Source organism: Oncorhynchus kisutch, linkage group LG14 (genome assembly GCF_002021735.2).
Source record: "Oncorhynchus kisutch isolate 150728-3 linkage group LG14, Okis_V2, whole genome shotgun sequence".
Lineage (NCBI taxonomy): Eukaryota > Metazoa > Chordata > Actinopteri > Salmoniformes > Salmonidae > Oncorhynchus > Oncorhynchus kisutch.
The window spans coordinates 17,962,805-17,987,767 of record NC_034187.2 but is presented as its reverse complement, the minus strand read 5'-3'; the positions used below and the strand labels follow the sequence as shown (position 1 = coordinate 17,987,767).

General features: G+C 42.4%; 1 protein-coding gene and 1 long non-coding RNA gene across 4 annotated transcripts in view; one reads left to right on the top strand and one right to left on the bottom strand.

Annotated features, from left to right (window-relative positions):
• LOC109904232 (uncharacterized) overlaps window positions 1-2,863 on the bottom strand; it is a 19,683-nt gene extending 16,820 nt beyond the window's left edge. The window contains exons 1-2 of the long non-coding RNA XR_002257142.2: window positions 2,752-2,863; window positions 1,009-1,109 (exon numbers count right to left, since the gene is read on the bottom strand). This is a non-coding gene — a long non-coding RNA (uncharacterized LOC109904232). The remainder of the gene's footprint in view (window positions 1-1,008; window positions 1,110-2,751) is intronic.
• Window positions 2,251-24,963, top strand: LOC109904231 (G2/M phase-specific E3 ubiquitin-protein ligase). Of its 3 annotated transcripts, none has more exons than XM_020501457.2 (15): window positions 2,251-2,376; window positions 3,675-3,759; window positions 3,932-4,029; window positions 4,387-4,488; window positions 15,368-15,492; window positions 17,160-17,328; window positions 17,586-17,692; window positions 18,723-18,839; window positions 18,978-19,102; window positions 19,250-19,361; window positions 19,705-20,018; window positions 21,476-21,657; window positions 22,343-22,515; window positions 22,701-22,912; window positions 24,162-24,963. In XM_020501457.2, exons 2-15 carry the CDS (start codon window positions 3,717-3,719, stop codon window positions 24,407-24,409), a joined length of 2,127 nt encoding a protein of 708 aa, XP_020357046.1. In that variant the 5' UTR covers window positions 2,251-2,376; window positions 3,675-3,716; the 3' UTR covers window positions 24,410-24,963. The 3 variants fall into 3 exon arrangements, with proteins under 3 accessions (XP_020357046.1, XP_020357049.1, XP_020357048.1); XM_020501460.2 differs by having other exon boundaries at window positions 2,265-2,350; XM_020501459.2 differs by lacking the exon at window positions 2,251-2,376 and adding an exon at window positions 2,996-3,474.

The following is a 24,963-nucleotide window of genomic DNA, read 5'->3' as shown; positions in this document are numbered from 1 at the left end:
CACCGGCCTAGCCCAAGATGTGCTCTTAATGAGCCTGCCATTACTCGTTATGTCCTTGGAACTTATTTTCAGAGGTTGACTGGCTCTGGCCGCCAAAAACTCCATCCAAACGTGAATAGATTCTCAATTGCGATACGGTGCTCGAAACATAAAGCCCTTTACTTTCATATCACATCAAAATAATGTCACAAATGTAAAATATACACTTACTGTACACCAGTGGTGTTCGGTGCCGTTTAAGATGAGGGAGGATTATTTATATATTTTGAGCATGGCCTTGTTTCCATTTTACCATATTGGATGACTGTCATTTTTATATTCCATTCACCCAGCTCAATGTAACATCGATAGGTTTAGGCTACTACATGATACTTTTCTCTGTACCCATCATGAGGTTGCTACAACCTTGCCTATGAATGAAAGTTAACAACGTCAAGGTGACAGACAGTGACACATTTAATACTGCCTTGCACACTCTTGCCTGCATCTAGCTGATCTAGGGTGTAATCATTAGTCCAACAGTTGAAAATTTGAGTTTCTATTGGGCAAATTCAGGTATGTTTATCCTTCTTTCGTTTAAAAACATTTTAACAGAATCGGCGGAATGAGTACACCCCTGATCACACGCAAACACAGTTCACTTTCATAGCAGCCACATAAAAACAGTACAATCACTTTGCTTGTTGTGTGTATATATAAAATTGCTTATCGTAACTATCTACACACTCTCCTCCTCACCTTTTCCCTTCGCTTGTGGACTTCAGTGCACAATACATCAGCTGTCTGTGACCAGGCAAAAAAATAAAAACCTTTTCAAGCCAAACCTTCATATTATGACCGCTAACCACTACACACAGCCTACATCGTTGTCACATCATAGTCAACATACTAGACCTATCGCGTTAGTAGCCACCTACAATCATGCAGTACCTTGTACAGTCAGAAAGCAGTCTAGCAGCTACACCGGCAGGCCACAGTGGCAATAAATAAATCAAACCAAAAGCTTACCTTGACTTGGAAGAGTTCCGGTGTTGGATAGCCATAGCCGGCTGGCATACATATCATCCCTCTGAGCCAGGTAGGATAAACTAGGTAGCTGCATTCACTAGCTAAGTGAAAGTTTTAAAAAAAATTATAATAAATACAACCAAATATAGCTAGCTAGCTCTCTCGCTTCTCCTTTTTGTTCAAAACTGTCAAATTGTCATCTTTCACTCTCTGAGTCAACTACTCACATTTTATGCACTGCAATGCTTGCTAGCTGTAGCGTATACTTTCACTACTAGATTAATTCTCTGATCCTTTGATTGGGTGGATATGTCAGTTCATGCTGCAAGAGCTCTGATAGGTGGGAGGACATCCTCCGGAAGTTGTCATAACTACAGTGTAAGTCTATGGGATGTGTGACAACCATGAGCCTCCTAGGTTTTGTATTGAATTCAATGTACCCAGAGGACAGAAGCTAGCTGTCCTCTGTTTACACCATGGTGCTAACCTATAGAGTGCTGCTGAGGGTAATGTAGACCTTCATAGTAAAACAGTGTGTTTTAATCAATTATTTGGGGACGTTAATATATTTTGTATAGTTTTAGCTAAAATGTGTAACTTTTTAAAAGTGTCACTATTTTCATTTTTATGAAATTCACTTGAGATATGGCCGTGTGTGACACTAACCCTATAAAAATGTGTATCCATTTTTTTATTATTGTTTCTTGCTGGTATGAAAGATGAGCAGTGCTTGATTTGGGCATAGCTGAGTACCAGCACCTTACATGTTCTACTGCCTGAGCTCCTGTTCCTTTTACAGAATATTAGCTCAAACGTATTGTGGAGCTCCTGCACCTAAATATTAACAGTACTGGCACCATATTTCAGTCCCAAATCAAGCACTGAAGATAAGGTCCTTATGCTTCCACAACCGTACCGCAAGCAATGCTTGTTCATGTTCACACCGAGCGTCAGGGCTCTTAACAAAACCCCACCTTACATAAGACGCCTTCGTCCAATGACTTATGTGTAATGTAGTGGAAACGAGGGTCACGATCAAGGACTGGAGCCGGCCCTGTATTGCTTACTTAGTCTATATTTCTACATGACTATAATTCAATCCAATTTAAATGGCTCCCAGATCTTGTAGAAACATGAATATCAGTGGACTATATGCATTCGTTTCTGTTTTTATTTACACTTTCAGATAGGCTTTTATTCTGAAAACAATTAGCAGATTCTACCGGAAATCAACTTTGTGACTCTTCCCATTTCCGAATGTTTTGGTTCGGTTTGAAATTTACCCTCCAAAGACGAAGGGCGACGAGGGAAATTTAAAATCATGGAAAACCAAAGAAACTAGGTTAAGTCCATATAAATCGAGTAAAAGTAAGATGCACGTTTTCATTCAATGTGTATAGTAGATAACTAGATTTTAGCTATGCACTTCTGTAACAGACTTTATTAATTAGCTAGCTACTTAGCAAGCGAATGTGTTAACATATCATTGGCTTGTATTTTTGGAGAGCACTATAATTCACCGCTAAAGCTATCTAAATATCGAGAACGTCATTGGGTCATTACACGAATGCGTAGATCTCGTTGCTACTTATATAATACAGATAACGACTAAGACTTTTGGAAAAAATAGCTGAAGCTATTTCTAAATGCGCACGCATACCCATAGCTCTGGTTCACCGCTCTGGCACGTTTCCCCCCAGTCAAAACTTTAGTCATTGTATTCAGTATACTTTCGTAACTCACCAACGTGAAGATATTGCTAGAGTAATTTCTAACTTTTCTCTGTCCACTAAAACGACTTGGGCATTTTATCAGCTGATGAGCCATCTTTGGCTGTATGGAACTGAAACCTGCAATTCGGGACGTCCCCCCCCCAAAAAAAAATCGGGTATCCCATTGGTTCCTTCATGAACCACACCCCTCGAACATCCCTTTTGTTCCTGCATGACCCCCCCCCCCCATGCTTGTGTGAAACTTTTGGATGTGGGTCAAAAGGGAAATAAAAGTATTCTCTTTGAGATTTTTGTGCCCCTGCCTGCTGTGTACCGGTGTCCTCCTTAGGACTAGCTTGCTAAGCTAGCACAGTGGGTCCTTCGCTCCCGCCAGCTGAGCACTTGCTCTCGTCATCGTTAACAGAACTGAGGGATAACTGCCCGACAGGCGGGGGCTGTAGCTAGCAACGGTTGTCCACCCCTCTTCTCTGGAGTTTATCGGCGGTTGGCATCCAACGTTATGGTACATTACTGGATCTAGGTTACTGGACCTATAAAAGGAGGGGTTGAACGCCCAGAATTGCGGGTTGCAGTTACACCCTTCTCGCTGCATGCTCATCCGACATGTGCATGGACCAGAGCTAACATACCCGGAGAGTGGGTCCTGGCCCACCTGCATAAAGTAAACAATGGAGCTAATGTATTCCCAGACAGTTTCACATGCAAATAGCTATGATTGTCTGTAGTTCCCAAGGTATGACATTCCATGCAACAGTAAGTTATTTGAGGTGCGCTCAATTCAGCTTGTAGTTTGCACTTTTGGGACTATTCCACTGGTTCCATTCTACAAGGCAAACTAGCATAAGTTAAGCACAGCTCCAGTATTTGACATGTATCAGACACAGTCTGGTATCTTGAAAGTTTGCTGATACAGCTATGACATTTATTTTTCAGGCAATTTTCATGTGAAGAATCAAGGTCCTCTTACGATTAAAAATGAAGAGGAGGATTCGGAGATCCGAGCAGGAATACTTAGACTGTGAGTAATCAGTATGAAGGCCACTATGTTGTTGTAGTATAACTTTTTGTCACTTTTTTTCAACACTTTGACTTTGATGACAATGGTGAGAACACACGTGATCAAACCACCCTACCCAAAAGTTAAGGTTCTTGTTTACATTGAACTTGAAATGTCTTCTTTCTATTTTAAGGTTGTGCACTTTGTAAATGCAGTGAGAATTGTCCAGACAAATATGGCGAGAAGATCACACTTAAGTCACAGGAACTCACTGTGCACTACTTTTGCCTGGTAAGAGAGAGAGTGTGTGTGTGTGTTAGAATTACTCATTGTTCATGAATTATGGCCTAGCTCAAACCAAAATATCTTGTCATTTCGGAATACTATTACTCAAACAGTAATAGTTTTTGTTTTATCATTCAGTTGCTTACTGAAGGGACCTTAAATGTACAGAATGTTTACAATGTCAGATGAAAGGTGGCAACTTAAATTCCCTGGTTTTCCAGAAATCTTGGTTAGAGGACTCTGGATTTTCTGCTTATTCCCTCCTGATTCCGGCAGTCCTCCAACCGGGATTTCTGGAAAACCAGGGAATTTATTGAAAGTTCCTGGAATTTTGCAATCCTATTCAGATGTTTTATATTCCAGCTGATGTCAAGCGGCGTGTATCAGCGTGGAGAGGAAAACGAAGGGATCTATGGCTTCTTGGTGGATGATATTAAACAGGAGGTTCGCAGATCCTCCAGACTAGTAAGTCAGTGTGTTCATTCATATTGAGGGCGTATTTATTTATCCTACTTTCATTATAGGCAAGGTACCATTTAGCACTTGATTATGACTCAACAGTCTACCTCTGAAAATAACATATAGTTTCAAGTTGTAATGTCACATGCGCATGTGCAGTGAAATGCCTTTCTTGCGAGCTCAAAACCCAACAATGCAATAGTCAATAACATTGTAATACAACAAATAACATAAGTTAGATCAAAAACACAAGAACTAGAAATAAGAAGAATATGAGAAAGTAAGTAAGAATACTATAGATGGGGTCAGTCAGTTCCAGGACCATATCTACAATGTGCAGGGAAACTGGAGTGATAGCTGTAGATCAGGGTTCTGGCGGCCTGCATTTGATTTTATTTGGCCCAAGTTTTCTGAGCAAGACAATTATTATGTTTTAGGCAAATTTACAGTACCAGTCAAAATGTTGGACACACCTACTCATTCAAGGGTTTTTCTTTATTTGTACTATTTTCTACATTGTAGAATCATAGTGAAGACATCAAAACTATGAAATAACAAAGGTAGGGGTGGTATACAGAAGATAACCCGTAAAAGACAGAGTCCATATTATTGCAAGAACAGCTCAATAAGCAAATATACATGACAGTCCCATCATTACTTTACGACATGAAGGTCAGTCAATCCGGAAAAAGTCAAGAACTTTGAAAGTTTCTTCAAGTGTAATATTCTCTGTTTCATGGAAACATGGCTCTCTCGGGATATGTTGTCAGAATCGGTTCAGCCACCGGGCTTCTCCATGCATCGTGCCGACAGAGATAAACACCTCTCTGGGAAGAGGAAGGACGGGGGTGTATGCTTTATGATTAACGACTCATGGTGTAATCATAACAACATACAGGAACTCAAGTCCTGCTCACCCAACCTAGAATTCCTTACAATGAAATGCTGGCCATTTTACCTACCAAGAGAAATCTTGTCAGTTATAGTCACAGCGGTGTATATTCCCCCTCAAGCGAACACCAAGACGGCCCTCAAGGATCTTCACTGGACTCTATGTAAACTGTAAACCATATATCCGGAGGCTGCATTTATTGTAGCTGGGGATTTGAATAAAGCAAATTTGTGAACAAGGCTACCTAAATTCTATCAGTATATTGATTGCATGACTCGCAGGGCTAATACTCTCGATCACTATTACTCTAACTTCCGCGATGCATACAAAGCCCTCCCTTCGGCAAATCCGACCATGATGCCATCTTGTTCGTTCCGTCTTATAGGCAGAAACTCAAACAGGATGTACCAGTGACGAGAACCATTCAACGCTGGTCTGACCAATCGGAAGCCACGCTTCAAGATTGTTTTGATCACGCGGACTGGAATATGTTCCGGTCAGCCTCAGAGAACAACAGTGACTTATACGCTGACTCTGTGAGTGTGTTTATTAAGAAGTGCATTGGAGATGTTAACTATTAAAACCTACCCAAACCAGAAACTGTAGCTGTATGGCGGCATTCGCGCAAACTGAAAGCGCGATCCACCGCATTTAACCATGGAAAGAAGTCTGGAAATATGGCTACATTTAAACAGTGTAGTTATTCCCTCTGCAAGGCAATCAAACAACCGAAATGCCGGTACAGGGACAAGGTAGAGTCGCAATTTAACGGCTCAGACACAAGACGTATGTGGCAGGGTCTACAGGAAATCACGGACGACAAAAATAGCCACGTCACAGACACCGACATCACGCTTCCAGACAAACTAAACACGTTATTTGCCCACTTTGAGGATAATACAGTGTCACTGTCGCGACTTGCTAACAAAGATTACGGCCCCCCCTCTACTTCTCAGTGGCTGACGTGAGTAAAACATTTAAACTTTTTAACCCTCGCAAGGCTGATGGCCCGGACGGTATCCCGAGCGCGTCCTCAGAGCATGCGCAGACCAGCTGGCTGGTGTGTTTAAGAACAAATTCAATCACTCCCTATCGCAGTCTGCTGTCCCCACATGCTTCAAGATGGCTACCATTGTTCCTGTACCCAAGAAGTCAAAGTTTGCATACTGCTCCAACGGGTCCACAGATGACGCAATCGCCATCACACTGCACAGTGCCCTATCCCATCTGGACGAGAGGAATACCAATGTAAGAATGCTGTTCCTGGGTCTCAACCCCTCCCTATGCAACTGGGTTCTGGACTGTCTGATGGCCGCCCCCAGGTGGTGAAGATGGAAAAAACGTCTCCACTTAACACTGGGGCCCCACAAGGGTGTGTGCTCAGCCCTCTCCTGTACTCCCTGTTCACCCACGACTGTGTCGCCATGCAAGTCTCCAACTCAATAATCAAGTTTGCAGATGACCACAGTAGTGGGCCTGATCACCAACAACGACGAGACAGCCTACAAGGAGGAGGTGAGGGCACTCGGAGTGTGGTGTCAGGAAAACAGCCTCTCACTCAACGTCAACAAACAAAGGAGATGATCGTGAACTTCAAGAAACAGCAGAGGGAGCACCCCCTATCCACATTGAAGGGACAGCAGTGGAGAAGGTGGAAAGTTCCTGGGCGTACACATCACAGACAAACTGAAATGGTCCACCCACGCAGACAGTGTGGTGAAGAAGGCGTAATAGCGCCTCTTCAACCTCAGGAGGCTGAGGAAATTTGGCTTGTCACCTAAAACTCGGACAAACTTTTACAGATGCACAATCGATAGCATCCCGTCGGGCTGTATCACAGCCTGGTACAGCAACTGCACCACCCACAACTGCAAGGCTCCCCAGAGGGTGGTGCGGTCTGCACAACACATCAACGGTGGCAAACTACCTGCCCTCCATGACACCTACAGCAGCCAATGTCACAGGAAGGACAAAAAGATCATCAAGGACAATAACCACCCGAGCCACTGCCTGTTCACACCGCTACCATCCAGAAGGCGAGGTCAGTACAGATGCATCAAAGCTGGGACCGAGAGATTGAAAAACAGCTTCTATCTCAAGGACATCTGCTAAACAGCCATCACTAACTCAGAGAGGCTGCTGCCTACATTGAGACCCAATCACTGGACACTTTAAATTGATCACTAGCCACTTTAAATAATGCCACTTTAATATTGTTTACATATCTTACATTACTCATATCATATGTATATACTGTATTTTATACCGTCTACTGCACCTTGCCCATGCGCTTGGCCATCGCTCAACCAAATATTTATATGTACATATTCTCATTCATCCCTTTAGATTTGTGTGTGTTAGGTACTTGTTGGGGAATTGTTAGATTACTTGTTAGATATTCCTGCACTGTCGGAACTAGAAGCACAAGCATTTCACTACACTCGCATTAACATCTGCTAGCCATGTGTATGTGACCAATAAAATTTGATTTGATTTGAAGTGCAGTGGCAAAAACCATCAAGCGCTATGATAAAACTGGCTCTCATGAGGACCGCCACAGGAAAGGAAGACCCAGAGGTACCTCTGCTGCAGAGGATTTTATATATATATATATTTTTTTACCTTTATTTAACTAGGCAAGTCAGTTAAGAACAAATTCTTATTTTCAATGACGGCCTAGGAACAGTGGGTTAACTGCCTGTTCAGGGGCAGAACGACTGATTTTGTACCTTGTCAACTCGGGGGTTTGAACTTGCAACCTTCCGGTTACTAGTCCAACGCTCTAACCACTAGGCTACGCTGCTTTTCCGGCAGATTGCAGCCTAATTAAAAGTTGCACAGAGTTCAAGTAACAGACACATCTCAACATCAACTGTTCAGAGGAGACTGTGTGAATCAGGCCTTCATGGTTGAATTACTGCAAAGAAACCACTACTAAAGGACACCAATAAGAAGAAGAGACTTGTTTGGGCCAAAAAATACGAGAAATGGACATTAGACCAGTGGAAATCTGTCCTTTGGTCTGATGAGTCCAAATGTGAGATCTTTGGTTCCAACCGCCGTGTCTTAGTGAGACGCTGTAACGGGTGTCGTCGTCAGATGAGGAATAATCGGACCAAAGCGCAGTGTGGTAAGTGTTCATGCTTTTTATTTAAACTGAACACTATTACAAAGTAACAAAGAGAGTAAACCAAACTGAAACAGTCCTGTAAGGTGCAGAAAACACTAAACAGAAAATAACTACCCACAACACAATGGAGGGAAAAAGCTACCTAAGTATGGTTCCCAATCAGAGACAACGATAGTCAGCTGTCCCTGATTGAGAACCATACCATAGAAAACATAGAAAAAGAACATAGAATGTCCACCCCAAATCACACCCTGGCCAAACCAAAATAGAGACATAAAAAGCTCTCTAAGGTCAGGGCGTGACAGACGCAGAGTAGGTGAATGGATGATCCCGAGTGGCACAGCGGTCTAAGGCACTGCATCTCAGTGCAAGAGGCGTCACTACAGTCCCTGGTTTGATTCCAGGCTGTATCACATCTGGCTGTGATTGGGAGTCTCATAGGGCGGTGCATAATTGGCCCAGCGTGATCCAGGGTTTGGCTGCGGTAGGCTGTCATTGTAAATAAGAATTTGTTCTTAACTGACTTGCCTAGTTAAATAAAGGTTACTTTTTTTATCGATGCATGTGTGTTTCCCACCGTGAAGCATGGAGGTGTGGGGGTGCTTTGCTGGTGACATTGTCAGTAATTTAGTTAGAATTCAAGGCACACTTAACCAGCATGGCTACCACAGCATTCTGCAGCGATACGCCATCCCATCTGGTTTGTACTTAGTGGGACTATCATTTGTTTTTTTTTAAAGACAATGACCCAACACACCTACAGGCTGTGTAAGGGCTATTTGACCAAGATGGAGAGTGATGGAGTGCTGCATCAGATGACCTGGCCTCCACAATCACCCAACCTTAAACCAATTGAGATGGCTTGGGATGAGTTGGACCGCAGAGTGAAGGAAAAGCAGTCAACAAGTACTCAGCATATGTGGGAACTCCTTCAAGACTTTTGGAAAAGCATTCCTGGTGAAGCTGGTTGAGAGAATGCCAGGCATGTGCAAAGCTGTCATAAAGGCAAAGGGTGGATACTTTGAAGAATATAAAATATATTTTGTTTTGTTCAACACTTTTTTGATTACTACATGATTCCATATGTGTTATTTCATAGTTATGATGTCTTCACTATTATTCTACAATGTAGAAAATAGTCAAAAATAAATAAAAACCCTTGAATATGTATGTGTGTCCAAACCTTTGGCTGGTATTGTATTGTATCCGTTTGGGCTTCTTGTGGTACATTTTTAGTCTACAAATAGTTTGTAATTATATTCCGGCCCCCTGACCATGCGCTCAAGAAAAAAAATGGCCCGCGACTGAATCTAGTTGATGATCCCTGATGTAGATACGCTACATGACCAAAGGTATGTGGACACATCTCATTCCAAAATCATAGGAATTAATATGGAGTTGGTCCCCCATTTTCTGCTATAACAGCCTACACTCTTCTGTGTTGGCTTTCCACTAGATGTTGAAACATTGCTGCGGGGACTTGCTTCCATTTAGCCATAAGAACATTTGTGAGGTATGGCACTGATGTTGGGCGATTAGGCCTGGCTCACAGTCGGCGTTCTAGTTCATCCCAAAGGTGTTTGATGGAGTTGAAGTCAGGGCTCTGTGCAGGCCAGTCAAGTTCTTCCACACCGATCTTGACCAAATCCATTCCTGTATGGACCTCGATTTGTGCACTGGGGCAGTGCCATGCTGAAACAGGAAAGGGCCTTCCCCAAACTGTTGCCACAAAGTTGGAAGCACAGAATCGTCTAGAATGTCATTGGACTGTATGCGGTGGCGTTACGATTTCCCTTCACTGGTCTAAGGGGCATAGCCCGAACCATGAAAAACGGCCCCAGACCATTTTTCCTTCTCCACCGAACTTTACAGTTCATAACTTTATGCATTCTGGCAGGTAACGTTCTCTTGGCATGTGCGGCTACTTGACCATGGAAACCCATTTCATAAAGCTCCCGACTAAAAGTTTTTGTGCTGACTTTGCTTCCAGGGGCAATTTGGAACTCGGTAGTGAGTGTTGCAACCGAGGACAGACCGTTTTTACGCGCTTCAGCAGTCCCGTTCTGTGTGCTTGTGTGGCCTATGACTTTGCGGTTAAGCTGTTTTTTCTCCGAGACGTTTCAACTTCACAATAACAGCACTTACAGTTGACTGGGGCAGATCTAGTAGGGCAGAAATTTGACGAACTGACCTTTTGGAAAGGTGGCATCCTGTGACGGTGCCACGTTGAAAATCACTGAAATCTTCAGTAAGGTCCTTCTACTGTCATTGTTTGTCTATAGAGATTGCATGGCTGTGTGCTCGATTTTATACACCTGCCAGAAACGGGTGTGGTTGAAATAACCGAATCCACTCATTTGAAGACGTGTCCACATACTTTTGTATATTTCAGTGCCTTTTGGAAAGTATTCATTCCCCTTGACTTTTTCCACATTTTGTTACCTTACAGCCTTTTTCTAAGTTGTTTTCCTCATCAATCTACACACAATACCTGATAATGACAAAGAATAAACAGGTTTTTATAAATTTTTGCTAATTTATCTTTTTTTTTTTTTACTGAAATATCACATCTGCATAAGTGTTCAGACCGTTTATTCAGAACTTTGTTGAAGCACCTTTGGCAGCGATTACAGCCTCGAGTCTTCTTGGGTATGACGCTACAAGCTTGGTACACCTGCATTTGGGGAGTTTCTCCCATTCTTCTCTGCAGATCTTATCAAGCTCTGTCAGGTTAGATGGGGAGCATTGCTGCACAGCTATTTCCAGGTCTTTCCAGAGATGTTCGATCGGGTTACAGACTGGCTGGGCAACTCAAGAACATTCAGAGACTTGTCCCGAAGCCACTCCTTCGTTTTCTTGGCTGTGTGCTTAGGGTCGTTGTCCTGTTAGAATGTGAACCTTCGCCCCCAGTCTGAGGTTGTGAGCGCTCTGGAGCAGGGTTTCATGAAGGATCTCTCTGTACTTTTCTCTGTTCATCTTTGCCTTGATCCTGACTAGTCTCCCAGTCCCTGCCGCTGGAACACATCCCCACAACATGATGCTGCCACCACCATGTTTCACCGTAGGGATGGTGCCAGGTTTCCTCCAGACGTGATGTTAGGCATTGAGGCCAAAGAGTTAAATCTTGGTTTCATCAGACCAGAGAATCTTATTTCTCATGGTCTGAGAGTCTTTAGGTGCCTTTTGGCAAACTCCAAGTGGGCTGTCATGTGCCTTTTACTGAAGAGTGGCTTCTGTCCAACCACTACCACAAAGGCCTGATTGGTGGAATGTTGCAGAGATGGTTGTCCTTCTGGAAGGTTCTCCCATCTCCACAGAGGAACTCTGGAGCTCTGTCAGAGTGACCAAGGCCCTCAGTTTGGCTGGGCGGCCAGCTCTAGGAAGAGTCTTGGTTGTCCCAAACTTCTTGCTGCAGACATTTTTTTTGTACCCTTCCCCAGATCTGTCTCGACACAATCCTGTCTGGAGCTCTACGGACTATTCCTTCGACCTCATGGCTTGGTTTTTGAACTAACATGCACTTGTCATCTGTGGGACCTTATATAGACAGGTGTGTGCCTTTCCAAATTATGTCAAATCAATTCAATTTACCACATGTGTATCAAGTTGTATAAACATCAAGGATGATCAATGATGCACCTGAGCTCAATTTAGAGTCGCATAGCAAAGGGTCTGAATACTTATGTAAATAAGGTATTTCTGTGGAAAAGGTTAAGGGGTATGAGTACTTTCTGAAGGCACTGTATGATGTATGCATAGAGGTAAGGTGACTAGGCATCAGGATACAGTGGCTTGCGAAAGTGTTCAACCCCTTGGTATTTTTCCTATTTTGTTGCCTTACAACCTGGAATTAAAATAGATTTTTGGGGGGTTTGTATAATTGGATTTACACAACACGCCTACCACTTTGAAGATGCAAAAATGTTTTTATTGTGAAACAAACAAGAAATAAGACACACAAAAAAACAGAACTTGAGCGTGCATAAATACCCCCCATAGTCAATACTTTGTAGAGACACCTTTTGCAGCAATTACAGCTGCAAGTCTCTTGGGGTATGTCTCTATAAGCTTGGCACATCTAGCCACAGGGATTTTTGCCCATTCTTCAAGGCAAAACTGCTCCAGCTCCTTCAAGTTGGATGGGTTCTGCTGGTGTACAGCAATATTTACAAGTCACACCACAGATTCTCAATTGGATTGAGGTCTGGGCTTTGACTAAGCTATTCAAAGACATGTAAATGTTTCCCCTCAAACCACTTGAGTGTTGCTTTAGCATTATGCTTAGGGTCATTGTCCTGATGGAATGTGAACCTCTGTCCCAGTCTCAAATCTCTGGAAGACTGAACGGGTTTCCCTCAAGAATTTCCCTGTATTTAGCGTCATCCATCATTGCTTCAGTTCTGACCAGTTTCCCAGTCCCTGCCGATGAAAAGGTGGTGGACCCCTTGCTTAGTGGTGTTGCAGACTCTGGGGCCTTTCAGAACAGGTGTAAATATTCTGAGATCATGTGACACTTAAATAAAAGTCCACCTGTGTGCAATCTAACTAATTATGTGACTTCTGAAGGTAATTGATTGCACCAGATCTTATTTAGGGGCTACATAGCAAAGGGGGGAATACATATGCACGTACCACTTCAGTTTTTGAATTTTTTGAAACAAGCTATATATTTTTTTCATTTCACTTCACCAAGTTGGACTATTTTATGTATGTCCATTACATGAAATCCAAATAAAAATCTATTTAAATTGCAGGTTGTAATGCAACAAAATAGGAAAAATGCCAAGGGGGGTGAATACTTTTGCAAGGCACTGTATATGATAAACAAAGTTGTAGCAGCATATTTAATTATTGTATGTGAGGGTAGAGTCAGTATAAATGTATGTGCATATTATGTGTTTGTGAGCAAATTATGGAGTGAATCTGTGTGTTTTGGGGTGTCAGTGTGCGTGAGTGTGTATGGCCCTTTGAGTGTGCGCAGAGACAGTGATAGAAGCGGTTCAGGAGCCTGTTGGTGTCAGCTGTACGACTTTGAGGATTTGAGGGCCCATGCCAAACCTGAGGGGGAAGAGTCGTTGTCATGCCTTATTCATGACTGTGTGTGTGGACCATTTTAAGTCCTTAGTGATTTGGACAACGAGGAACTTGAAGCTCTTGACCTGCTCCACTGCAGCCCCATCGATGTGGTCCACGATAAGCTCCTTGGTCTTACTGACATTAAGGGAGAGGCTGTTGTTCTCGCACCACACTGACAGGTCACTGGTCTACCACTGTTGTGTTGTCAGCAAGCTTAATGATGGTGTTGGAATCATGTGTGGACACACAGTTGTTGGTGAACAGGGAGTACAAGAGGGGACTAAGTACACACCCCTGTGGGTGATGAGTTTGGAGGGGACAATGGTGTTGAATGCTGAGGTGTAGTCAATTAACAGCATTTTCAGATAGGTATTCCTCTTATTTAGGTGGGTGAGGGCAGTGTGGAGTGCAATTGAGATTGCGTCGTCTGTGGATCTGTTGGGGCGGTATGTAAATTGGAGTGGGTGTTACGAATCCCTTTTGGCCCGACAGTCTAGGGGGGATGGTAATGAGACCTGTAACATAACTCATGCAAATTATTATTGTGACAAAGTAAAAGTGTGAACGAAATAACCACGACAACAGAAATCTACCGTCAAACTCCAGGTTTATTTATAAACACACGGTAATGGGTGGAAGCAGGTAAAGGGGCAGAGCTGGACCCAAGGAAAGAAACAATAAATATACAAAAACACCCCTAAGCTAGACTAGCCTACTTTAACAACAGCTAACTAACTAACCAAAAATAGTGGGTGGTCCGCCCAGTTCTTACTAGTGTATTTAACAAAGTTCACCTACGGGTAGTGTATGCCCATTGGCGACTTGTCTTGGTTTCCCCCTTTTCCCACCAGCAACAAACAAACACCATAACCAAAAACAATACTCACAGGTGATGACAAAGTGCTATGGAGGTGCTCAAACAAAAGAGAGGTTAAGACACAAAGCGAGAGTGAAACACAGAGACCTACAGACATGGCATTTACAGAGAGATTGAGCTCTAGAGCAAACAAATGATGGGGTTTTTAAACCATGGGGAAGGAACTGTGATAGGGTAGGAAATAGGAGGAGGTGTGTCTTCGGATTGATGATTGATTGTTGACTGATTGGGGAGTGATGATTTTCACCTGTGAGGGGAGAAGGAGAGAAAAGAAACACACACACAGGATACACACACACACAGGATAACTGTATCCGTAACAGTGGGTCTGGGATGATGGAGTTGATGTGTGGCATAACCAGCCTCTCAAAGCACTTCATGATTACAGATGTGAGTGCTACAGGGCAGTACTGTAACGTTAGGCTCCTTTAAGAGTACAGGGCTAGGTACCATTCAACATCTTCAGCTCAACGGGCACTTCTCACCATGGAAATATAGTATAAGACATGCACAATATGTTCTATTTAATTCTGTGCTTGCCATGGCCAACATGGCCTCAGCTGTTTCGGTAGAGGAGACTTTACGCAGTGGCTTGACATCAAGGTAGAGGTCAGGAGCTTGATCACTCACCGAGCAGAAACTTTTCGACTAAGGCTGATAGGCTCACTCAGCACCAACAGTATTGCCGTCCATACAAGTTATTTAGTATGATGTATGGTTGTATTAGGGTTACCCTAATCCTAGAGTATTTGTCCACTCCAAGACTAAGCAGCACTTTTATTACAAAACGCATACAGTACATATTTTAGATGTTGCCTTCAATCGTTTCTGATTGCTTGGATTCTTGTTCAAAAACACCATTATCATGTCCTAAATGTACTTTTTTGCTTTCTGTGTACCCTGTGTTTAGAAATGTGCAGTCTGCAAGAAGAATGGTGCTTCAGTTGGGTGCTACGTCAAAAGCTGCCAGAAAAAGGTCCATTTTCCATGTGGCAAACAACACCAATTCATCTTTCAATTCACAGATTTATTTCCGTAAGTGACGATGATTATATATCACCAGTATGTATTAGAGCTGGGGCATAATCCGAAAATGATCAACACCGACATTGCCTTCCTCTTACCGAAGCATTTTGCATATGGCGGTAATTTTGCTACAGAACATTATTGTAGATTGTTCTAAAACCATTATTTGGTCAACAGTAATAGCCTATGCATTATTTTGATTCCTGCTATGAAAGTGTGTACCTATCCCGGTTTCGCTGGCGACTGCTGACTCTCACTCCCTTTCCGCACTGTGCGCTCCTGAGGGGGGAGAGATGCATTCTGAGAAGCCCAAGCATATGATCGTTGCTTAAAATTGAATTGCGGGAGAAATGCAGTTTTCAAAGCAACTAATGTTGTTCTAGTAACAGAGGAGTGACTTTTCTGTGACTATACACTCTATTTCTCAGCTCTTAATATTGAGTTCAGGACGACACCACTTTACAACCAGAGTAGGCCGTAGTATGGTTTTGATACGACCGCGGAGCTGAGCGAGCCATTTGCAGTGAATAGGCCTACATAAATAGCCTAGGAATAGTGCTGGAAAGTACTGATTTACTGATTTGATTAATCAATTAGCCTACATGGCTATCTAGCGACAATATCATATTTAGATTTAGCAATCTAGCTGTCTTTGAGTTGCCATTTCCTCAGTTGGTGAATAATATAGTCTATAGGCCAATATACACAGAGATGTCGGCAAATTCTCTGAAGAGCCTAACATAAATGTGATAATTCTGGATCCTATTTTGACAGGCTGCATATCAAAATATCAATCATGCATTCCCTGGATATGTTAGATGAAATAGCTTTCTGTTTGAATAGTAGGCTCCCATCTCAGGTGTCTAACTTGGCACTGAAAACCCCCCATCTAGAGCCCTGCCACTAATGGAAAGTTATTGTTATCTAGTAAAATAATTACATTTATTACGATATTACTTTTGATCAATATTGCCCAGCTCTAGTGTGTGTTGTGTCTAGAGATTCTAAACATAATAGATAGCAGCCATGGCAAACGCAGTAACTGGATAATTAGGCTCAGCTCTTGTTTTAGAGATTACAAATATATAATTCATTCAAAAACAGTAAATTCATATTCGCCTTCATCAGAATGAAATTACAGCTGTGCCTATTTTCTCCTTGTGAACTTTATTTTTGTTTTTAATTTAATCTTTAACTAGGCAAGTCAGTTAAGAAAAAAATATGATTTACAATGACGGTCTAACAAAAGGCCCCCTTGCGGCAACGGGTGCAGGGATAAAACATTCAATAAAAACACACATCATGACGAGAGAGACACCACAACACTGCATCAAGAGAGACCTAAGACAACAACATAGCATGGCAGCAACTCATGACAACACAGCATGGTAGCAACACAACTTGACAACAACATGGTAGCAACACAGCATTTGCGGCAGCACAACATGGTAGCAGCACAAAACATGGTACACACATTATTGGGCACAGACAAAGGGCAAGAAGATAGAGACAACAATACATCATGCGAAGCAGCCACATCTGTCATTAACCGTGTCCATGATTGAGTCTTTGGCTACGCCTCTACTTTTAGTTGGTTGAAGTACTCTTATCTCTCGGAAACATGAACAACAAGCCATGCTTTATACCTTGGTGCGTCTCTGATTGTATTCCCCCAGGTCCTACTGTAAGGATCACAGTCCCACCCAGTCCTTGTCAGTGTCGGCTTGTGTCAGTGAGCCTATGTCCTGCTCAGTGTGTCTGGACCCCATAGAGCCTGTCCTCTCCTACTCCATTCTCAAGTGTCCTGCCTGCCATGGCAGCTGGTTTCACAGAGACTGTGTGCAGGTAGCTACATCCCAGACTAGCAATGGCCATCTTGGGTGAATATGGGAATACATGATTTTTCATACTACATAAAAGGTGTTGTAACAGATCCTTGCAATGTGCTACAATGTGCATAACCCTTATTTCTTCCCTCTATATGGCATTACATTTGCATATATGGGCTTTGTGAAGTATCTATGATGGCCGTATAAAGAGTTTATGAAGGCTTGTAAGTGACTACATGCATTCTCTTATTTATTTCCTATGTATTCCTCCAGAACCAGGCTCATAGTGCTGGCATGTTCTTCTTCAGATGCACTCTGTGCAACAACAAGGACATGTTCCAGCAGGAGATGCTCCAGATGGGAGTCCACATACCTGAGAGGTATTATTTACCTTACAGAACATTCTGCCCTAAACCTTTTTAATTGTCTACTGTACTGTGTGGTCCAGGCTCTACTGTATGTATGGTCCATGCTCTACTGTATGTATGGCCCAGGCTCTACTGTATGTATGGTCCAGGCTCTACTGTATGTATGGTCCAGGCTCTACTGTATGTATGGTCCAGGCTCTACTGTATGTGTGGTCCAGGCTCTACTGTATGTGTGGTCCAGGCTCTACTGTATGTATGGTCCAGGCTCTACTGTATGTATGGTCCAGGCTCTACTGTATTGTGTTTATGGTCCAGGCTCTACTGTATTGTGTTTATGGTCCAGGCTCTACTGTATGTATGGTCCAGGCTCTACTGTATGTATGGTCCAGGCTCTACTGTATTGTGTTTATGGTCCAGGCTCTACTGTATTGTGTTTATGGTCCAGGCTCTACTGTATTGTGTTTATGGTCCAGGCTCTACTGTATGTATGGTCCAGGCTCTACTGTATACATGGTCCAGGCTCTACTGTATGTATGGTCCAGGCTCTACTGTATACATGGTCCAGGCTCTACTGTATGTATGGTCCAGGCTCTACTCTATGTATGGTCCAGGCTCTACTGTATGTATGGTCCAGGCTCTACTGTATGTATGGTCCAGGCTCTACTCTATGTATGGTCCAGGCTCTACTCTATGTATGGTCCAGGCTCTACTCTATGTATGGTCCAGGCTCTACTCTATGTATGGTCCAGGCTCTACTGTATGTATGGTCCATGCTCTACTGTACTGTATGGTCCATGCTCTACTGTACTGTATGCTCCATGCTCTACTGTACTGTGTGGTCCAGGCTCTACTGTACTGCATTTATGGTCCATTCTCTACTGTACGGTATGTCTTGTCCAGGCTCTACTGTACTGTATGGTCCATGCTCTACTGTACTGTATGCTCCATGCTCTACTGTACAAATACAAGTAAATAAAGTACTGTTGCATTAGTGTTGTGGCGTTATGAGTTTTAACTAAAGTTTTCTGTATGTGTGCCATAGAGATGCAGCCTGGGAGCTGGAAGAAAATGCCTATGGAGAGTTATTGCAGGTGTACCAGCACTGTGATGCCAAAAAATGTCTCTCCCACAGTGGTCGGACATATACTTCACGCACTGGGTAAGCTCTAATGTTGTGTGTGTGTGCGCGTGCGTGTGCGTGTGTGTGTGTGTGTGTGGCTGAAATGGTTGACGAACCAAAATGTGTTTATCTCTAAAATTAATTTGGGTCTCACTCATATGTCTTTTTGGTTTTCAGATGGTTTCAAATTCTGCGCTGTGCCCTCTGTGGCTCTAGAGGCACCCATCGAAAATGTGGTTCCCTCAAACTTGACGAGACTAACTGGGCTTGTGAGGACTGTGCAGGAGCTGTGAATGGGACAGGTAGGTTATTTGCCGTACTGTGTCTGTTTTGATCTAACTGGGCAGTGAAGTTATGACCAGACCAGTTATGATTGGAATGAAGAACTGCTTTTATTGTCTTAATGAAGTCTATTCTCTCTCTGATAATCATTGTTATTTCTTGTCTAGCTTCACTCCCCAGACACACTGACTCTCCACAGCCCGGTGGGCAGAGAAGAAGCAGGACTTCTAAAAGGAGTCTCACACTGACCCCTCGCCAATCACCCATAGTCTGTAAAAGGTACAGTACATTATTGTTTAGCATTTTTTCACACAAAAATCCTTGGCACCTTTCAGCCGGTCTATTGATAGTGACCACACATTGCACCTGGGGACACGGCTTCAAGCCCTGACTGCGCCGCTTTCCATTCCAAGGCCCCTCTCTCCCCATCTCAATAACTTAACCATTGTATCTATCAATACAAACTATCAAATACATTTTTTTGAAATACTTCAAAAAAAATTGTACTTGCCGTCATAGACCAAGTCCAAATGTTTTCTAGGGGAATTGTTTTTTGGTCTTACCTTATATGTTGTGCTAAGAACACATTGGAGATAAACATAGATTATTTAATGATTGGCAGGACATTTTTGTTGGGAGGCTCTGCTAGAGAGATCCTACAGGAGCTTGCCAGTCAGACATCACAGCACCAACCATCCATGCCAGTGGTGGTGAATGGAAACAAGGTCCTGGAGGCTGCCATGGAGCTAGTGAAGAGGAGTGACTTCAACCCGTCCCATGCCCTTGCAGTGAGATTCACAAGCGGCAAGCACAGTTCCAGCCCAGACACCTGCCCTGGCAACACCCGGCACTTCCTCAGGCTCCTGGTGCAGCAGCTCCAGAACACTGTCTTTGAAGGTCCGGATGGTGCCAAGACCCTGACCCTCGATGCACGAGGTAGGTTAATACCACCCCCATACAAAACACTCTCCAGCTTTCAGTCATAAACTGACGCTAGCACCATCACTTGCTTGTTGCTAGAAGTTTTGGGTCATGAACTCACATTCATAGTAACATTTGGGAGTTATAGTTGAAGTCGGAAGTTTACATACACCTTAGCCAAATACATTTAAATTCAGTTTCACAATTTCTGACATTTAATCCTTGTAAAAATTCCCTGTCTTGGGTCAGTTAGGATCATCACTTTATTTTAAGAATGTGAAATGTCAGAATAATAGTAGAGAGGATGATTTATTTCAGCTTTTATTTATTTCACCACATTCCCAGTGGGTCAGAGGTTTACATACACTCAATTAGTATTTGGTAGCATTGCCTATAAATTGTTTAACTTGGGTCAAACGTTTCGGGTAGCCTTCCACAAGCTTCCCACAATAAGTTGGGTGAATTTTGGCCCATTCCTTCTGACAGAGCTGGTGTAACTGAGTCAGGTTTGTAGGCCTCCTTACTCGCATGCACATTTTCAGTTCTGCCCACAAATGTTCTATAGGATTGAGGTCAAGGCTTTGTGATGGCCACTCCAATACCTTGACTTTGTTGCCTAAAGCCATTTTTTCACAACTTTGGAAGTCTGCTTGGGTTCATTGTCCATTTGGAAGACCCATTTACGACCATGCTTTAACTTCCTGACTGATGTCTTGAGATGATGCTTCAATATATCCACATACTTTTCCTCCCTCATGATGCCATCTATTTTGTGAAGTGCACCAGTCCCTCCTGCAGAAAAGCACCCCCACAACATGATGGCTGATTTCTTTTGATTTTCCCATGATGTCAAGCAAAGAGGCACTGAGTTTGAAGGTAGGCCTTGAAATACATCCACAGGTACACCTCAAATGATGTCAATTAGCCTATCAGAAGCTTCTAAAGCCATGACATCATTTTCTGGAATTTTCCAAGCTGTTTAAAGGCACAGTCAACTTACTGTATGTAAACTTCTGACCCACTGGAATTGTGATACAGTGAAATAATCTGTCTGTAAACAATTGTTGGAAACATGACTTGTGTCATGCACAAAGTAGATGTCCAAACCGACTTGCAAAACTATAGTTTGTTATCAAGACATTTGTGGAGTGGTTGAAAAACGAGTATTAATAACTCCAACCTAGTGTATATAAACTTCCGACTTATTATCAAATACTGGGGATGTGGTTTCGATCTGTTCTCAGCTTCTCTCAGTGCTTGACTTGGACTGAAATAGGTGCCGGTACTCATTTTGGGTTCTGTATATATTTAGGTGCAGGAGCTCCACAATACTTTGTGCTAATATTCTATAAGAGGAACAGGAGCTCAAGTAGTAGAACATTTGAGGTGCTGGTACTCAGCTCTGGGGAGCTCCTGCCCAAGTCAAGTGCTGGCTTCTCTATGTTGTCTCATTTCTATGTCCTGTTTCCTAGCTCTGAGGGAGGACGTCTACTTTGACGTGGGGTGTCTTCTGTCCCTGAGTCTGGTCCACGGGGGACCTCCTCTGGGCTTCTTCTCCAGGGCTCTCTACCTGTGTCTGTTCAACTTCCCCAGGGATACACCTCTCACTGTGGAAGACATGGGCAGCACTGTGTTCACAGACAAAGTCAAGAAGGTACATATTTTAACATGTCTCTTTACTCTCTTAGATGCTGAATAGATTGATTTAGTTGGACCTTCTAATGTTACAAAGGCCTTAAAGGATTGGTTCACAATTTTGAACCAAATCTCTATTTTTGATGGAAATGGCGTGTTGTTGAAGGGTCCTGACGCTTTTTTGTGATTTCACTTGTTTTTGAGAAACTGTCCCCACACGTGATATACTTCCTCACTGCTCGTTCTGCAATATGGGGGCTATGGAAAAATATGAACAAGGGTTCCAAAAACACCCAAATACTTCCTTTTGGAAAGGTTCTTCTCTGTGTAGCCCCGCAGAACAGCCAGTAAGGGGAGAACGCTCGAATCAAACAAAATGGAACATAACTTTGCTAATAAATTCTGAATTACCCAATTTCATGTGTACAACATCTAAAGACCCGTATCACTATAGTGAGAGCTTTGCCGTTGCTAAAAGGACATATTTGGGTGTTTTTGGAGGCTTGTTCACGTTTTTCCGTAACCCCATAATGCAGAACGAGCAATGAGGAAGTCTATTACAAGTGGGGATAGTTCCTCAAAACCAAGTAAAATTGCTAAAAAGTGTCTGGACCCTATAGCATGCCATTTACATCAAAAATAAAGATTTGGTTCAAAAATTGTTAACCAATCCTTTAACTCATACGACATCTCTTTTGGTTCAGATTCGGGAATCCAAGTCCTTGGAGGAATTGAGAGAGGCAATGGAGTCAACTTCAGAATACCTGGAAGTGGCTGGGTGCACAAGACCAGTTGAGAGCCTTTCGGACAAAGATGCACTCGTTAAAGACATTGTAAGCTTCCACCTAATAACAAGAATGCAGTTACCCGTCCAAAGGTTTGTATGTCTATGGGTATTTCCTTTAGAAAAAGGGTACCTTTTTGACTCTGTTTCACATTCAACATGTTTTATCATTGCTCAAACATATTTTAAACTGTCACTAGTATTCTACTGTAACTATGTTTGAAACATTGTAATCCTGGTTTCTGTTAAATATATATTTGTTAACTTTGTGTTTGTAGGTTCTGTGAGGGTCTGAAAACCCTTGGTGTGTTTGACCAGGTCCAGATGTTTCCAGGAGCCTTTGTTGGTCTGTTCTGTTCCTCTCATGACAAGCTGACTGCTGACACCATGGCAGCTCTCTTCACGGTTCAGTTTTCAGACCAGGAAGAGACCGCAGGGAAGGAGACCACTGTGGTCACCTTTTGGAGACATTACCTATTGGAGTGTGAAGGTATTTGACCTCTAATGACTCAATGATTTAAATATTTATTTGATCATTTAAGATATAGACTACCGTTCAAAAGTTTGGGGTTACTTAGAAATGTCTTCTTTTTTTTTAAAGAAGAGCACATTGTTTTGTAACATCAAATTGATCAGAATGAGTGTAGATATTGTTAATGTTGTAAATTACTATTGTAGCTGGAAACAGCAGATTTTTTTATTTAATATCTACATCGGCGTACAGTGGCCCATTATCAGCAACCATAAACATGGATTAGCTAACACAACGTGCCATTGGAACACAGGAGTGATCCAATGGCACGTTGTGTTAGCTAATCCATGTTTATCATTTTAAAAGGCTAATTGATCATTAGAAAACCTTTGACTGGTGTTTTGCGTGTACAATTTAATGAAACTGCCAGTTGAGGACTTGTGAGGCGTCTGTTTCTCAAACTAGACACTCTAATTTACTTGTCCTCTTGCTCAGTTGTGCACTGAGGCCTCCCACTCCTCTTTCTATTCTGGTTAGAGCCTGTTGGCGCTGTTCTGTGAAGGGAGTAGTACACAGCGTTGTACGAGATCTTCAGTTTCTTGCCAATTTCTTGCATGGAATAGCCTTCATTTCTCAGAACAGGAATAGACGGACAAGTTTCAGAAGAAAGGACTGTTTCTGACCATTTTGAGCCTGTCATCGAACCCACAAATGCTGATGCTCCGGATACTCATCTAGTCTAAAGAAGGAATGTTTTATTGTTTCTGTAAGCAGTACAACAGTTTTCAGCTGTGCTAACATAATTGCAAAATGTTTTTCTAATGATCAATTAGCCTTTTAAAATGATAAACATGGATTAGCTAACACAACGTAACATTGGAACACAGGAGTGATGGTTGCTGATAACGGGCCTCTGTACGCCGATGAAGATATTCCATTACAAAATCTGCCGTTTCCAGCTACAATAGTTATTTACAACATTAACAATGTCTACACTGTATTTCTGATCAATTTGATGTTATTTTAATGTACAAAATGTTTTACATTTTCTTTCAACAACAAAGACATTTCTAAGTGACCCCAAATTTTTGAACGGTAGTGTACATATCAAGCCAAGAAGAACAAGCCGTACAGACACTTGAAGGCCGTTCAGACAGTGTACTCTACTATTACAATGATATTCAGTAAAACTAACACAATCACATGGATGTCCCCGCCTGTCTCCATATATTACCCATCATCACCAGTCTCTGTTCTCTGGTTTCAGTTGGCAGATGTGCAACATCGCTAGAGGACGTGCTCATCTTTGCCACCTCAGCTGATGTGGTACCAGCTGTAGGGTTCAGCCCCAGCCCTACCTTATCCTTCCTCCATCCACTGGACCCGGCCGGGGCCTTCCCTGTGAGCCAGCCCAGCTCCAACCGCCTCCTGCTGCCGGTGGTACCTTCCTACCAGGCCTTCAAGAAGCACATGGAATATGCAGTGTGCCAACTCACAGTCTTGCAGATCATTTGATCACAGACACACAGACAGTATTGATCTATATAAGCTCAACTTTAATAGACTGTCAATGAACTTGTAGGACACATTTCATTTGGATTCTGTACTTCAGTTGATATTTACTCACCTCATAGAGTTTCAGGTTTGGGTAGGGTATTTCCACCACGACAGAGATAATGCGTTTTGTATTATAGGCTTTAGCTGTTGACTTTTAGAAACTATTTTACACTAATTGAATTGTTAGAAAGAGCATTAGTTTAGGTGCTACAATTGTTTGAATGGTCTTTTCTTTGTTTGAATGATATGTTTGGTATGAAATATTTGTTTTTTTCTCTTTTGGGATTCTCTTTGACTTATTTTATGTTGTACATTCTGAAGTGTGTGTCAATATTTTCTGTAAAGTTCTGTCAATTATATGCTACATTTTCTATTTTTGTGATTGTTCTGTTGTTTTTTATGTACTTTTCAGGTTCCATGCCTTATTTGTTTTGGCTTTGTATGTATTTTCTATGTTTATTAACTTCATTCTCAAGCATTTTACTCATGCCAAATTAAACATTTGCATTTAC